Here is a 17200-nt window from a genome sequence, read left to right as displayed (position 1 = left end):
GACTGAAGGTAAAACTAGTAAATTCAGAAGCATGCATGTGTGAGACTTATTACTTCCAGCACAAGAAAGAGGGAGACACAGGGTACAGATAGGAAGGCATTAACAAAGATGAGTAAAGGGGGATGCAGAAGTAATGGTCTCTTTCCAGAGACATGGGATATTTCGTTTACTCACTGTTACAAAAACTCACAACCAGAGATCAGGAATGCAAACAGGAAACTTCTATTTACAGTAACATTAATTTATCTTCAGCACCATCTACCATTAAACAGTCAGTCGAGAGGAGTAACAAACTATAGAACTCATCTGTCCCAAGAGACTCCCCCCGCTCTTAAGATACAGGCTAAAATAAGACGCAGCCATCTAAATCCAGTTTACAAGCGTGTCATCCATTTGGGCCTCTCTCACCTGGCATACTTTTCAGCAGCTTTGCATTGCACATGTGCCCTTTCCATATATCAGTAAGAATATACTCCATTCGCTTCGCTCTCCAAAGGAAATTAAATACTCTTAGGTAGTGGCTCATGCATTCCCGTGTAAATACCTACAAAAACAAACAAAATATCAGTGCAAATTTAAGAGACTTGTTCGAACTTCTTCACAGTCCATCTATTCTGACCCATGCATTTTATTGGTAACTACTGTCTAAACAAAATCCCTGGAAATCCCAGGGCTTTTAGGAAGATCCTCCCTCAAGGGCTGAACTAAGTTACCTAACATTCAAGTAGGTACTGGGCACTGCTGAGAGCAGATCTATAGCACCTGCTCTGGTCCAGAGTGCACGTCAACAGCACTGTAATTTTTTTTTTTTTTTTTTTTTTCATTTTAACACTAGAAGGATTCCTGCATTGTCAAATTTTCCACATCATATCCTTGAGAAGACTGAGGACAATGGAGCAGAAAGGCATTGCAGCTTATATGCTTCTCAACACGAGTCCTCCACATAGGCATCTTTTCCATACTAAAAAAAAGTTAAATAAAAAGGTTGTTTTGTTTTCTTGGTTTTTTTCTTCTTTTTAAAATCCTAAGTACTGTTGCCAGTTTCAATTCATTGTAGGCGGAGAAAGTACAGCTGTATTTGTTGCCCTACCAACACGCCAATTGAAAAAGCTTGAACCCACATGCTAGGAGGCAATCCTGTTCTTGGGAGGTTTTGAGCCCCTCCAGTCTCCATACAGGAGGAAGTGTAAGAAGGGGTGAACAAGACAAAACCTAAACATTTCATTCTTTTCAAACTACCTATGTACAGGAAAATTCCTTCTGCTGGTCAGACTCACATTTTTATGTCCTGTTTAAAAAAAAAAGTTCTTTATAAGTTCTTTATGGAGGCTAAATGCAGTCTGATCAATAGTGCAGCTATTTTCTCAGTAGTTCTAATGAACACTACCTACCAAATTTCATTTAGACAGTACAAATAGGTTCTCTTCAAATATTTTCTTCAGTTCTTTGCAAATTAACCCAAATTAGCAGCTACAGCCTAGCAATAACGGAAGAAGAAGAGTACTCCATTTATTAAGTACTTGCTAAAATCTCTGCTGGAACAAATGAATTACTGATTTTAGTAATGATTGTTTTAAATGTAGCTTTTTAGCACTCACAGTTAATTTACAAGAATTGAGTTTTTGGCTCAACTATTTATACAGTGGGTGCATCCTACATGCCAAAAAAAAAAACCAAAAAAGTCCCTCTGATCTTACACTCCAGAATAAAAAGGACTATTTCAATCAAAAAAATATTTTGCAATTCAGTTCAGTATCTGAAACATGTTCACAGCCAGCAGTATATGGCATTACCGTTGCTATTGGCCCATCAACATGATAGTCCAAGCTGAAGACATCCCATCCAGTGTCGCCAGGAGACACCTGCATTAAAAAGATACATTCCTTTCAGTGTATAAACGGAGCATACTAGTGCTGAAGAATAACTCTTGCTTACTCTTCCATTCTCCACAGCCTAAGAAAAAACAAGCATCCACATCTAGACAGGGAACGGGAGCTCCTTGTCAAAAGTAGTAGATTAACCAAAAACGAACCAAAGTTTGACATAAGGGTGGGATTCATCTCACCCAATTGTTGATGTTTGTCATGTCAATGTTCTTCCATTGGAGCTAGTAGAGGAAATGAAGGGAAGGAAAAACTTCTGAGGCAGGACTCAGCCTAAGGTATACACTTACTTCAGAAGCTACAGTACATTAGTGAACTTACACATCTCGGACTGGAGCTTTCTCATTAACTCAAAGTTTCTTACTAGAGGTCTCCTTCACCAAATGCACTTTCATTGCTTCACTCTTTGTAACTACTGGCGACAAAGAGACCACCCCCAGATTCTTCTAAGAGCAACAGCAGTAGGAGTTGTTTGCAGAACCTCAAATCAGGGCCACCAGCATCAATTATTGTTAGGCCCCAAATACTCAACTTTGTATTGTCAATACACAGCTTGAAATACAAATAGACAATAGGCAGGAAATGGCAAAAGAAGAGAAGACTTATTAAATGAGGTTATGTAATTCAAAGCAGACTTCAATGGAAAGGGGGAATGTATTTACTATATACACATATGAAAATTTTGTTTCATATAGATGTTGGCATGTATACACACACACACACACACACAGAGAGAAAACAAAGGTATGTTTCAGGTCAGAGTCACCATGATGCAACAGACCTCCAGAAGTCGAACATCCAATCGTTTGAGAATCTCAGGATTATCAAACTGGGCATTAGTTGCCCTCACTGCTGTTTCAAGGATTCCAGTTAGATTATGCTGATATAAGGTTGTAGCTGGTCGTGCAAGCTCTGGCCTGGTGGTTATGAAACAAACAGTCATGGCATATTATTAAGGTATATCTGCAGCAGCAATTTGGTAGTAACTGCAGCACACAGTGAAACACTTTTCTGACAGACTTTCAAAACCTCTTGTATTACTCTTTCAGTCTTAACAACAAAGAAAATCAATGAGCAAAATATTTGAACAGAATATGTCTATTCATATGCAGCTATACAACTGAACATCAGCATGAGGAGTAACTTTGTCCTCATTTAATGCCAGTAATTTGAAATTACCAGGATTGCTAGCATAACTATTCTGTAATTTGAGTTGCATTCATCTATAAAATGAGGCAGATCAGATCATTAACAAATCAAACCAATAATTTAATTTCAGTTTTGAAAGACTCACAGCCATCTCATGGGCTTATAAGTGCTGGCAGAAGCACACAAACCCACCCCCTCTATGTAGCTTAACCTTTCCAGAGAGTTGCAACACACAAGTAACAAGCACCTTGAACTACTCTTCTCCCCCACGATCAATAATGGAAAGTCTCTCACTACTTCTGCCTCAAATGTAATACTGACTCCACAAACCAACCTTATTCTGCTTCACAATAATTTTCACTTAGAAAAGCATGGTCACATACAAATCATCACCAGACAATGTTGATATTGATTTACAAACAATATTACAAAGCCTTCCTCTGGAAGCCTACCCAGGGGTCCTGGTGGACAGGAAGCTCAACATGAGCGAACAGGGTGCTGCTGCGGCCAAGGCGGCCAACAGGATGCTGGGTTGCATCAAAAAGGGCATCACCAGCAGAGAGAAAGAAGTCATTATCCCTCTCTACTCAGCACTTGTCAGGCCACACCTGGAGTACTGTGTACAGTTCTGGTCCCCACTATACAAAAAGGATGTGGCCAGGCTGGAAGGGGTCCAGAGAAGGGCCACCAAGATGATCAGAGGACAGGGAAGCTGCCATATGGGATAGACTGGGAGAGCTGGGCTTGTTCAGCCTTGAGAAAAGGAGGCTCAGAGGGGATCTCATCCCCATGCACCAGTACTTAAGGGGCAGCTACAAAGAGGATGGAGACTCCCTTTTTACAAGGAGTCCCATGGAGAGGACAAGGGGGAATGGACACAAGTTGCTCTTGGGGAGATTCTGACCGGACACCAGAGGGAAATTTTTCACAGTGAGGACAGTCACCATTGGAATAATCTCCCCAGGGAAGTGGTTGACTCGGCCACGTTGGACACTTCAAGAGTTATCTGGACAGGGTGCTGGGCCATCTCATCTAGACTGTGCTCTTCCTAGAAAGGTTGGACTAGATGATCCCTGAGGTCCCTTCCAACCTATGATTCTAGACCAAAGGAAAGCTTCGTAAAGGACATTTTTGGTAGACTAAGTTTCATCAGTAGCACCAGCAGGTAAAAGCAGTGAGCTTGCAAATACACTTTTAAGAACTGAAACTAATGCTTGTGGATATACCCGAGTGCTTAAAACAGAGGCTGGTGAGGCATCAATTAAATCTTTAAAAATGCACTGAGGGGTTTTGACACAATGTTTTGGACCAAACACCTCCAAAACATAAAAGCCTAACACTTACAGCAATGCTAACTACGGGCACCAAGAGCAACAGAACTTTTCTGCTTAAACTTGCTGACAGGAGCAAGAGAAGTGCTAACATCCTCGAGGCTGTCACAGGGTCAAGTGCAAAGGTATCTATATTAGTGCAACTTTTCAAGATGTTGTGAAATGGTACTCTATATACTTCCTATCAAAAAGGAAGAACAAAGTTTAAGCTTCAGGGTCAAAGAAATTAAACCCAAAATAGAATTTAAAAGTTGTTGAATTAAACCTTTGAGTAATAAGTTACTTAAAGGGTCCTCTTCCAAAAGCAAAACTGTTTCTGTGCTGATCATGCACATTTGCAAGCATCAGAAATTCAACATAATTACCACCCTACTCTCTTACTTGAGCAAGTCCATTAAATGCCTGATAAAGTCTCCTTGACCAAGTAGTAAGTAGCGCCTCATGGCCTGCAAGTGTTCCAGTAAATTGTACTTCTTGTTGAGAACATCTAGCAGGTATTTGCTGGTCTCAAAATAAGCTGCATCAATTTTCTCTTGAAATGCATTTTCCAAATCTGTGAACAAATCAGCAGCTAAAAAAAAAAGTTAAAATAAAATTAGTATTATCCAAAACTGAGGCAAACAAGCTTTGGAATTGAAACATACAAGCAGAGAAATTGCTATTTATTCTGATCCACTAAATTATACATTTGGTATAGCCAACATGAAAGCAAGACTAAAGCAGCCTATACATTATTAGTTTTAATCTGTGCCCAGCTTGTACTTTCCAATAAAAGCGTATATTATTTCATCACTTTTACACAGAAAGTGATTTTTTTCTAGCTTGTTAAAATACTGAAACTTACAGAATCAAATATTTTGGAGGAGAACTAAAAGCTCAGAGTTAGGGAATAGCTGTGTATGTCTGTGGATCTATAACAGAAGTCACTTCTAAGGGGGTTGGGGGAAAGAAACCAAAGAATCAGTCAGAACATTCAACAGAAAAGAGCTCCCACATATAAGTCAGAATGAGAGAGCAGAAAATATGCTTGCATTATTTGGGGGGCAGCCAGCAACCTGATGTTTTCTTCTCTACTGTTAATGCATGGCAACCTGGGGACAGAAAGTAGGACACTGCCCTTTAGTAGGAAGTATATTTCACTCTTTTCTACAACTACAGGCTTATTAAGAAAGGGCCTGCAATAAGTTTGTTATGAGATAGCACGAAGTGTGGCCTCTTCAGGCAACACAGAGCAAAACTCCAAATACTGGCCTGCCAACTATTGTAACATATAGACTTTCCTCACTATTAAAGCATATGCTCCCACTTCCAACAATTTTTAATGACACAACTATTGCTCTAAACGTAAAAAATTAAGATCCAGGTACCAAATTAGTGTAAGGCAGTAGACTCTCTGCTCCAGGATTAGTTTCAACCTGTACTGCAGACAGGTAAAATTAAAACCAAGTTTCACGTTGTTCTGATGAGATTCAGCTTCAGTTAATAAAATGCTTTTAAACTGAAGAAATAAACAGTGGTTCTAATAAAGAAATCGCTCTTAATGAGGGAAACCTTACAACGACTGGTTCAGTGACATTCCCTGAGGTTTCCAAACTTTCATTCACTAACTTGTGAAGCTCTTCATAAGACCCCAAAAGTGCAAGCATACGCAGAAATGTCAGAGAGATGGCACTTGTATAAAACATTGCTGCACTCAGAATCCTTATGCTAAGAGAATACTACTTAGTCAAGTAACACACATCAAGCTTACATGCAAGAATTAACGCAGCCTGCAGTAAGGCATCCTCAAAGTGCCCTTTCCAGTCACTGACAGCAAACCAGGGGAGACAGCGCACCAACGCCTCTGCTCACTCTGGTAAAGGCAGAGATTTGGTGTGATCTGACAAAGCAATTCTTGCATTGCTCGGGTAAGGAAGCATGCAGCAGTGTTCCCACTGCTAGGAAAAAGGGAAAAACATCAGTTTGTGCAAATGCATTTGTCTCACTGGTACAGGGCAACAGGGCAGTGAGAACGTCCAGTGAATTCTGACTTTCATTTAGTCTTTCCCCGTTGGCAGACCCTGTCCTCTGAATTGCTACCTTCAAAAGACGGGGTCCACTGTGGCTGCTTGTATGCGTAGTGGTACCAGCCATCTAATCTGCCACATGGCCTCTAAAGCCACTGCTGGCTTTAGAGGAAGAAGGAGCATCTTCCAGAAGAGGCAAAAACTAAAAAAAGAGTTTCACAGAACACAGTTACAACACCCCAATGATCTGTTCCTGCAAGTGTCTTTCCACAAGATGCTGTGAGCCTAATGGGTAAAGCAAAAGAGGGAACAAGCAAAAACCAAAAAGAGTTATGAGCTAATACCTTCAGCAACTGGACACTGAGGTTGGGCCTAGGACTGGCTCAAGGCACAAGCGAAGCCAACAGGCAGCAAGCAACTGCCTAGTTTGCCTACGGCAAGCCTACCAAATCACACATGCTCATCCTGCCTCCACTCAAGTAGGGGTGAGCATGTACCTATGGCTGAGGACACATGGACCAGTCTCAACTTCTTGTTATCCCAAGGAGAAAAAATAGCCTTTCCCCTCTCCTTTGCATTGCCCCTTGCCTTGAGGGAAGTGACCTGGCCACAGCCCTTAATCTCTGAGACTGGAAAATTCAAGTTTACATGTGTAGCTGTAACGCACCACCTCCGCATACGTGCACACCTGCATAGGCAATGCACCATTCCTGTTCAGTGTGTACAAAACCACTACAAAGGTTGCTTTTATCAACAAACAAGAGGCCAGGGCGCAAGTTTTTAAAGCCGTGCAAAATTATCTCAGGACACTGAAAAGCCAGAAACGGGCCAAGAAAGGATCAGGCAAAAAGCACTGGCAGACAGGTCCATGAGTTGCTACTGAATGTAGTGGTCTCGTGTCGTTCCTGATTCAGAAGCTCCCAAACTGCCGACAGCTATAGATTGGACCTGGGATCACTTTATCTGCCTTTTTCACTGTCCTTCCCCAAGTGCCTGCTACAATCCCCTGTCAGCCAAGGTGATCAACTTCTACACTGTTCTTCACCTCTGACTTCCTGTTTCAACACATGTTCAGACAGTTTTGTACATCATGATTACTTCAGCATCAAAAGGAAACTGGGGAAAGAAGAAAGTTAAGGTTCCAAAGCAAAATAAAGAACTAAAAATTAGAGCCAAACCCATGAAAAGTTCAGATTTAAAATGAGAAAAAGCATCCAGAATTCAGGCTGGCATCCTAGCTTTCCATCGTCTTATTATAAAAAAAATTATCTGAAGGGACTCTCAGGATATTGTTGGATGGCACAAACAAGGAGGACAGGATGCATTTCCAACATCACTGACACAGAACGTTCTTTCTGGATTGAATGGGTAAAATGCCTTAATACAAAGGCAGTTTCATGCAGAATTAAGGCAATGCAATGCTGTGACGTATTCAGACTACAGACCATCAGCTCAGCACGCCTTCAGCACACTGCAGATCTAGAGGATAACATCCATTTCTAAAACTATACTTTTGTCTGAAGCAGGTATGCTCAGCACTTAAGGTAACGTGCTTGCTTTGAAGCTCTCATCCCATACATAATAGGGAACGTACATTTGTGCATAACTTCTATTCAATCAAGGAGAGAGAAACAAGTGCAAATTAAAAAAAATATTGAAAAATCATGGGCCATAAACACTGTGTAAAGTGGTAAAAGTAGTGTAGCTAAAGACTGTTTTTGCCTTTTCCAGGAGTAGCTGGCGAGATTATGGTTCAAATGCATTTACAGCCCTTATTCACTTAACTCTGACCTCTCTCTGCACTTTAAGTGCATCTTTGACTAGGCAAGCACTGCATATGGTACAAAAGTCACATTATTAGATGAAATATTCTTGCAGACGTGAATGGGATTTTATTATTAGAACAGCTTTCATGGAGGTACTCATGCTAAAAGTCCATGCTGTAAAGAGTTAATATAACAACTAATCCAAGATTAATCTGGAGGAAAAAAGGCAATCCCAAAACCAAGCTTCGAAGTTATATACAACAAAGTCACATTTGAGTACAGGAATAACAGAAAAGATATTGTACAAGATGTCAAAAAGTGCCAAGAAGGATGTTCTTAGAAAACTAAGTAAAGAACTTGACAGAAAAACAAATGTTTAGATAATTCTTCTCTTGGCCAGACCTGGATATACTTAGTAGGACATCATTACACTCCTAGAAACTATGTACAAAATAGCATCAGAGAAATTATCCCAGTGATCTACATCTTAACAATCAGACTCTCTCTGCTATATTAAACGAGTTATAAAAAGAAGTTATAGTAGTAAAATATCTCCTTCACCAGAAGAAAGCAAGTTGTCCTTTCTCCCAGATGTAGCAGCATCCTATGCATTACCTTACCGTCTTTGCTTAGTATTTACACATAGAACTTCCTTCGCTGCAAAAAATACGCCACCAAAGAAGAACTGCAATTGGCATATAAATTCTCATTCATTAAAACTGAAATCTCTTCTAAATAGAAAGAAATAACCTGAAGGAATTCTGATAGTTAAGTTTTGGTTTAACATTCAACAGCTGGCAAGCCCAAATTTAAGTATTCGTCACAAAGAATTTTACTAACCCACCACAGACTCAATTTTCTTAGGACATATTATAGTGGTAGAGTGCATTTACAGAAAGGCTTCTGTCCTGCCTGTTTTTACTGCACATTCTCTTATTTACAAGTAATGGCAAAGTTATTACTGTTTAATCACAAAATTAATTCAGTATTATACGGAATCGTATGATGAAGTAGATTTGATGAGAAGTCATAAGTTCTAAATTCTTATTGCAGCGCTCAAGAATATCCCTGCTCTGGCCCCCGGCCTCTCAACAAGAGTCAGCTGAAGGCAGACTAGTTTCTGAACGGTTTCTTTCAGAAATCCAGTACCTTAACAACCATCCAGCAAACCTATCATATTAAGAGAAGAAAGTGACACATATGCATCTTCATACATCTTTTGTAAAATGCAAGTATCCATTAAATACCTGTACTTTAGGCCAGATGGGACTTTTGTACTCTGTTCCACCCCACTATCCAGAATGTCGGTTCCCAGTCTAAACCACATATTGTACAGAGCTCAGTTCAAAGGAAAAAAGCTGGCTAACACTGATACTCTACCATCTTTTGAAAACTCTGCAGATTTGGCCACAGCAATCATCTTTGTGGATGGAGTTTGATCATGACAAACTTGATGCAAGAAGTTTATGGATTTTCCTATTAGGAGGACCTGAACAAAAAAGGATATATTTTTTTAAAAAGTTATTTGCATATAAGAAAAAAAGCCCACCAAACAAAAAAGCCACCCACAACAACCAGGACAACAGGGTATTTTGCCATCGTTCTGTGCTCTTAGCTTCACAATCCCAACCACAGCAATCCAGAACTTCAATGCTAACACAAGAAGTCTCTAAATGTAAACTTCTTTTTCCCCCTTGAGATCTCCTTAAACAAAGTTTATCAGTTAGAGAATGGAAAGGAGAAAACTTCTTATAGTCTTCCTCAGCAAACTAAAATTCTAAAATTCTTAAGATGATTATTTATTGTTAAACTTGGTCTCTATTTTCTTAATGGAAATCTAAACAGCAGCACAGAGCAAACAAATCATCTGAAGATTACCTGTTGAATTCATACCTTTTTTGATTGCTCCATCGTAATAAAAGAAGGGATCATTGATTTCCTCAAAGTGTATTTGTCATGCCATAGCCTATCGGTTTTAACTGTAGGGTCTGAAGCTACAAAAAACTGTAGATTGAAACAAATATTAAAACCAAAAGGTGAATGTAAACTTTTGCCCCTAGTGTTTCATTTCTGTATTCAGCAAACTGTAAAAATATTCTGAGTTGTTCTTTTAACTAAAAAAGCAAAAAAGACTTTTTTTCATAGCTAACATGCAGAGCTGTAACACGAATTGTACGTTGACCAATATGAACCCTGAAGAAGAAGGCTGAAGAACAGCTCACACAATTTAATCTCCTCTGTATGTTATGAAACCTTGACTACCGCAGGGTAAAGCGTACTAGCTGTAAAACATCCATTATGAAATAAAGACACGTATAGCATTTTCTGGCAATTAGTTATACAGTTAGGGTAGGAGATAAAGTTCAGAATATAAGCATAACATGCTTTTATTTTACTGGTTCTATTTTTACTCAAGCCCCTTTGGATTTCCTATTTTAACAAATGCAGAACTGCAGAGAAAAAAAACCTGAAATCCTGCAATTGAACTGCTGATCAAATGCTACGATCTCTCAACTCGACTCAGGAGAATATTTTCATTTGTAAGAAACTAAAACTACATTATTAAGTTTTGTCAAAATGACTTGTGGATGGATTCCATCCTCATCCTGTCAAACAAGATATCCATTTTCTGGACAAGAACGTTTTTCACTGCCTCCAAATACCATTTCCACCAAGAATGGCCAATTATCTTTGTTCAAAAATTGTGTCTATGGTACCAAAACTGTAGCTTTCAGTATACCACATCCAACAGTGATTTTCAGTATTAAGAGCATTCTTACACTGCACATGTGCATTTTTAAACAGAGAGTTGAAAGCCAATGAACGATATAAAAATCGTAGCTGGAAAAAAAGTGAAGTCTATTTTACACTTCCAGCCATAAAGATTCATAGACATTTCACACAAATCTCCTAATGCTGACCTTAAAGATCAGTTGTGGGTGATATTTGTACTCATTTTGATTTTGACCCAGATAGACAGTTTCAGAAATCAGACAGTATATTTCACACTCAAGTAAAGTTACACAGATGTGTCTCAGAAGTGCTCAGTTCATTTTTTAAAACAATTCTTTGGCTTCTTGGAATAAAAGAAAAAATGTCACTTTAACAACACCGTACTGATTGGAGACAGATGAAAAGAGTTGGGAGAGCTTAAAAAGGCATGAAAACATTTCTAAGAAGAAAAGGGACAGTTACTAGAACTTGCTGTTACAGAAGTCAGAACAAATAACTCTCTATAGAGTTTCTAGAGGAGCTCTGGAACCTCTTCTACCCAATCTGACAAACCAAAGGTAGTCGTGATGCTGAGGATAACAGCAGGTAGTCAGAGTAGAATATTCTGAACATTATTCCAAATACAAGGCTTGCTTTCTAAACAGTTACAAAGAACTCCGCATACATTACCATTGTTACACTAAGCAAGAAAAGATAGACAACTTTGCCTCTTTTCAGAGGCAAGCATCTATTGTCTACCATTCTGCCGCTACTAAACAGACCCAGGAAATGATTCATTGAAGACAATGTACTGCATCATTGCAACCTCCAGACATCACACTGACTAAATCCGTGAAGAGTCACACTTCATGCTGTTATTGTATCTATTTCCATCACAGTCTACTTTTCAAATTCTCCTCCAAGCTTCCCACAGATTATACTCCAACAAAGCAAGTGAATCAGATAAAATATTTATTGTATCACATGCATTACCTCATGGTACGTATCCTCCAGCTCTCCATCATAAATCCAGCGATAAAGGAAATTCAGTACAGGATGGGATACTAGGCCAAGAATGTGCTGAACCAGAGATCTCATGTAGGGATCTCCTGTTTTAGTATAGGCATGAACTGCGGAGGCTAGTTCACCACCTTTTCTCCCTGTAAGATCATAGGGGAGAGGAACAGAAATGTATGAAGGAAAAATATATACACCACATTTAAATTCAACAGCCGTTGATTTTAGCTAGTCATATGTCACCCAAAGCTTGCTGAACAGCAATTCTAAAATGTAGCAGAAGTACATTTTTTAATGTTGACAGGGAATTCCTAGGTTTTAAGGCATGAATAATTAATCTCACTGAAGCATTAAGCACAGTTCTCCAACACTGTATTCTGTCTACTTTATGGTAGCTTGGAGGAATGCAAATTTCATGGCATCAGATCACACACAAAGGTTGACTTCATGCTTTCCTTCACCACCGCCCCCACCAGAATAGCATTAAAGGAGTCCCAGTATGTTTTCCTTCTCTCCTGTACTTGGCTCTTTCTCAGATGTTCTGTGTGTGTATAGCTTGGTTATACCTCCCCCCATAGCTCCTTTAGGCAATATCTCCTGTTTTCTTGCAATCGAAAAGTTAGGGACTGTCAAAAAACAAACAAACAAACAAATAGAAGGAGTACTTGTTTTGCTGTTATGCTGCACAGCTTAATCATTCCTTGCAGCACAGGCTGTAGCATTTGAAATTTTCATGAATGTCTTAAAAGTAAAGCCTACTTTTTTTTTTTTTTTCTCAAAATGGTTACCAATTCCAATAATTAAGGTAAAACAGATGTTATAAGCTTTTTTGGCTAAGATGTTCTCTTCAAAGGGCCACAACCTCCATTTATTTTCGATGGCAGCACAGCTAATGTACCCTTAGGGACAAGCATAGCCTATGGGTCAGTTACTGGGCAACATTTTGGTCAACTCCAACACCACTCCCTCAGCATTTTCTTGTGGATTGCCAACACAGACATGCACTGTGTGCAGATTTGTAACGTTTCGTTGTTTCATATGAATCTGCAGGCAAGTTGCAAAGGGCTCCTATACACTATCATATACAGATCAACAGCATAATACACATACATAATGAGAAGACTGAACCAGCCATTTCATAGTGTATTAGTGGATTTTTTTCAGTGTATCATTCTCTGAAAGATTACTAAAATAATTGAAAACAGCATGAAAAACATGTGCTTAAAATTTGAAGGACTTCTCAAGTATGTTCTAGTGAAAAAAAAAGGTGAAAAAGTGTAAGTGTATCAAAACAGCACTATAATTTGTCAGTTTCTTACTTAAACTAAAAGAGAGAGAATCCTCTGGATTAGCTACTTAAAATTTTCTAAAAAGAAAAACCACAACAGTAATATTATTGATATCCACCTTTGGCATGCACAACCACTCAAAGTTACATAACTTCCCCATAAATATGAAATTAATCTTAAAACAGACCTTGACAGTGATCAACAAGTGCTGCAAGGGTCTTTAACCTTATTTTAGGATCATACGTCCAGACCAGAAGACGGCGAAGTGTTAAACTGCTCTCAAGTCCCAAATTGACGCCCTGATCATCTTCCAATTGCAACTGATCAAATGAGAAACAGAAAGACATATCAATAACAAAACCAGCAAAACTGAAGCAGAACTGATGTTTCATAGCTTTTGTTCTGAAGTTAGCTTTTTACTGATACACTTGAAATACCCAGTATTATATGCTTTCTCATTAATTCATCGGGACAAAACCCAAGAGCCATACAAGTGGAACTAGAGACAGGGGTGAGAAGCTGGGTGGGTGTTTGGCTGCTGGCCAGGGTCAACCCACCACAAAGGCAAATGCAACACGAAAATAAGTGATGCCAGAACTTTCCTTTCATTTTCCCCTTACATGCCTCCCCTCCCACTAGACTCATCTCTTCTTTTGAAAGGTTTAGTGGAGCAGGAAAGGTAGAAGAAGCTGCATTTCAAAGAAGTCATAAACATTTTCATGGTCAAGAAGTTTTAGAAGTCAGAATAAATCAAAGCTCCAGCAAACCAAGGGAGCAAACATATTTTGGACAGAGCGGGAAATAACTACAAAAAGAGTACTGGATAGTAGCCAGGAGAAACAAGCAGAAAATATGTATGACAGGCATTTCAAAAGTCAGTAATGTTAAAGAACTGCAAAAGAGTCAAAAGGAATAGATACTTTGAAAACATGTACAGAAGCTTATGACTTAAGCTACAATTTTTTTTTAAATCAGAATTTTAAATGGCATTTTAATTTAACTTTAGGTAAATTCTCAGAATACATTTTTCTCAATTATAAATAAGGAATTCCTTGAAAGTTCCAGATTAGAAGAAAGTAAGCAGAAATTTAAAAAAATCTAATTTTTATTTTAGCGTTAGCATCTAGGTGCACATACTTATATTTGTGGACAAACTACAAGATTATCAACACTGAGTTGGTCTACACATCACAGAAAAATAATACAATGCTGTAACATCTTAGCTTCTCAATATAACACAAGGGGTAAGGAAAATGCACAACTGCCCCAGACAGAACAAAACGTTGGAACTGTTATTACTAACTGCTGAACCACGCATTACTTGAAATACAGAAAGATTATTTTTCTCCCTTCAAAGATATGTCATGCTGTTCAGGATTTGAATGATAAAGATATCATGCAAGATGAAACCAAAAAAAGCCCCTTCTTTGCATCATTTATGTAATACATCGAGTAACAGTGAATTTCTAAGGGAAAAATATTCATTGCTAGATAAATCCGAAGAGTGAGAAATGTACAAGTTACAGAGTCTTGAGTCCACTGTCAATAGAAACTGTGCTACATCCTTTCCTTTCTAAAGAGATACCCAGATAGGCCTTTTAGTAGATATGCATATGAGGTAAAACAAAATAAGAAAGTTAAATACGAACCACTTCACTTACCTGAGAATGTAAAACAGACAGAAGTCGGTAGTATTCTTTAAGTTCCTGATGTAAGGCTGCGCAAAAACTCTGTAAGAGAAAGAGGAGAAAAGAGAGAGGGGGGTGGGGGGGGTGGAAATCAGGTAAAATCTTTCAGGTGCAATCCAGAAAAACATTTATCCTATCACCACACTGTGAAGGTAGTTAAAAATGTCCTAAAAGGAATCAAGCTACAAGTTTCAGCACAAAAGCCAACTCTTAGAAAACTGGCCAATGTATAAGTGCTTCTCTAAGAGATGTGCAGACCTTTTGCAAGAACATACACACATCGTCAAGTGACCTTCCATTACTTGCTGCCTTAATTCTATGAACAGATTAAATTATGAGAAGTGTAACTCTCCAAACAGATATATCATCTCAAAGACATTAATAATTACCATAGGGATGGATGTGCAAATCATAACATGACCCACAAGAAGTTTTCTTTAATAGGTATGTAAAAGAGTATGTAGCAGTGAAGTAACAAGAGTTTCAATTTCAGGAAACCATCATATTTAGAGTATGGACTACATAACATGAACAAGGAAACACAATGCTCATAAAAGAATACTCCCAGTAAGTGCTGCTGGATCAAGTACTCTAAATTTTTAGCCTTTTGTCAATTGACAGTCATATACGATTCTTCACTTGACACAGAATAAATGAATAACGCTAGAGTATATCCTAAGAAACTCGTAGTAAAGCAAAGATGCCTCTTTGCAAAACAATTCTAAGCACAGCTACTTTGGGTTTTTTAAAAATAAATAAATAAATGTAGATTTTAAAAACAATTCCTGAAAGAATACTTGTTTAGTAACGGATAATTTTCCACTGCTTGAGGTCCTGGGGTTTTGCTTTGGTTTTGTAATGTTCTTAACCAAATATACAGGCTAAAAAAACTCCTGCAACACATTTTCTAAAACAGAATTTAAAATATGGCTTATTAATTTTGGACTGAGTTGAAAATTTTGGACTTTCAGCGCTTTTTGGGGTTTTTCAAATTTTTTGTTTGGTTGGTTTTTTGAAGAGTACTTCAGTGCACACTCACACGAATTCTTCAGAAGTGATTTCTTAACAAATTCTTGACTAATTATTCTGATACCTATTCTAATGGAATTTTTTTTAATAGGAAATTCCCCAGGACTTTCACCTCAACCCCTTTTAGAATTATCACAGTCACCAAAATTCAGAAAAAATAAGGAAAACCTCACACAAGAAGAACCCAAGAGCTTGAAGTAAAATATTTATTCACTAGAATATGTACAAGGGAGAAGTCATTACTACAAGCACAAGGAGAAAATAAATCTTCTTTCTGCTAAGAGGCCTACCTGCTAAGAGGCTAAGCAGCCTAGGAAAAAAAAATCATTAATTTTGCCATTGCATGCTTTATAAGGAAAGCGGGTTACTTTCTTCAACTCAACATTATAAATTGGAAAGAAATTTGAAGTTCATTTTATTCCAGGGGACACTGAAGGGCAAAAAGAAATCCCCTCATGTGTAACCCCACTTTTCATTTCTTCTCACTTGCTTCTTCAGTACATTTTTGAACCTATTAAAGTAGCACTTGCCAAGATAGAGGGCAGAGTAGAGCCTCCAAGAAAACATTCAAAGGCACTATAAATCTACTCAAAAAGTGAGAACAGTAATCAATGACTTTATAGCCAAAAAGATTTAGGATCTAACTGGCCATCAACTTGTCAGAGAAGCTTCAATTTAGATCCAGTGCCAATCCCGGCATTATAAACTACAGATTTTTATTTCCCAAACTGTTACGGAAAACTGGACATTATCCTAGAATTCTGATTTGGTCTACAGCAAAAGAGAATTCAGGAAGGAAACAGAATGCTTGTCAAGAGAAAAATTTTAAATGTCCATTTAGAACCAGTTGAGGTAGTGCACAAAATGTCAAAATGTAAGGCAATTTATCTCATTGTTGATTATTCATTTTGCTTTCTGAGGACAAAGTAGAACTTAGATAGTAAGCAGCAAAGGTAGAAGAATATAATGTTAAAGTGCAGCATATTGTTATATCTCTACTCCTAATAATGTCACTACCTGACATTTTCCATGGTAAAAGGAGTCACCAGAATCATATAAAGAAGTGACAGACATCGTCTCCTACATGTAGTTTAAACGGGCTTACGCAAGCATTCTTTCAAAACATTAAGCAAAAGATGCTTTAGAATGCACAATATATTCTTACGCTAAGTTCTTAATGCACAGCGTACAGCACCTGAAATCGTCAGCTATAAAAGCCATGAAGAGCAACGGTACACACTCTTTTTGCCCAGAAACTGACAGCAGGAGCAGAATATATGCTTTTATTTGTACACTTATGTCCTAGAAATATATGTAAGTTCTTGCCTCA

General features: G+C 38.3%; 1 protein-coding gene across 1 annotated transcript in view; it reads right to left on the bottom strand.

The window, feature by feature from the left end:
* The window catches only part of TUBGCP3 (tubulin gamma complex component 3), a 54624-nt gene that overhangs the window by 6421 nt on the left and 31003 nt on the right, over positions 1 to 17200 (bottom strand). Inside the window, exons 9-17 of the mRNA XM_064440207.1 lie at positions 14815 to 14883; positions 13341 to 13473; positions 11841 to 12007; positions 10029 to 10139; positions 9516 to 9624; positions 4745 to 4934; positions 2665 to 2800; positions 1794 to 1862; positions 409 to 544 (exon numbers count right to left, since the gene is read on the bottom strand). Of these exons, the coding sequence (XP_064296277.1) occupies positions 409 to 544; positions 1794 to 1862; positions 2665 to 2800; positions 4745 to 4934; positions 9516 to 9624; positions 10029 to 10139; positions 11841 to 12007; positions 13341 to 13473; positions 14815 to 14883 (1120 nt within the window). The remainder of the gene's footprint in view (positions 1 to 408; positions 545 to 1793; positions 1863 to 2664; positions 2801 to 4744; positions 4935 to 9515; positions 9625 to 10028; positions 10140 to 11840; positions 12008 to 13340; positions 13474 to 14814; positions 14884 to 17200) is intronic.

The sequence above is a fragment of the Phalacrocorax carbo genome, chromosome 1 (genome assembly GCF_963921805.1).
Source record: "Phalacrocorax carbo chromosome 1, bPhaCar2.1, whole genome shotgun sequence".
Lineage (NCBI taxonomy): Eukaryota > Metazoa > Chordata > Aves > Suliformes > Phalacrocoracidae > Phalacrocorax > Phalacrocorax carbo.
This window is presented reverse-complemented; position numbering and strand designations above follow the sequence as displayed.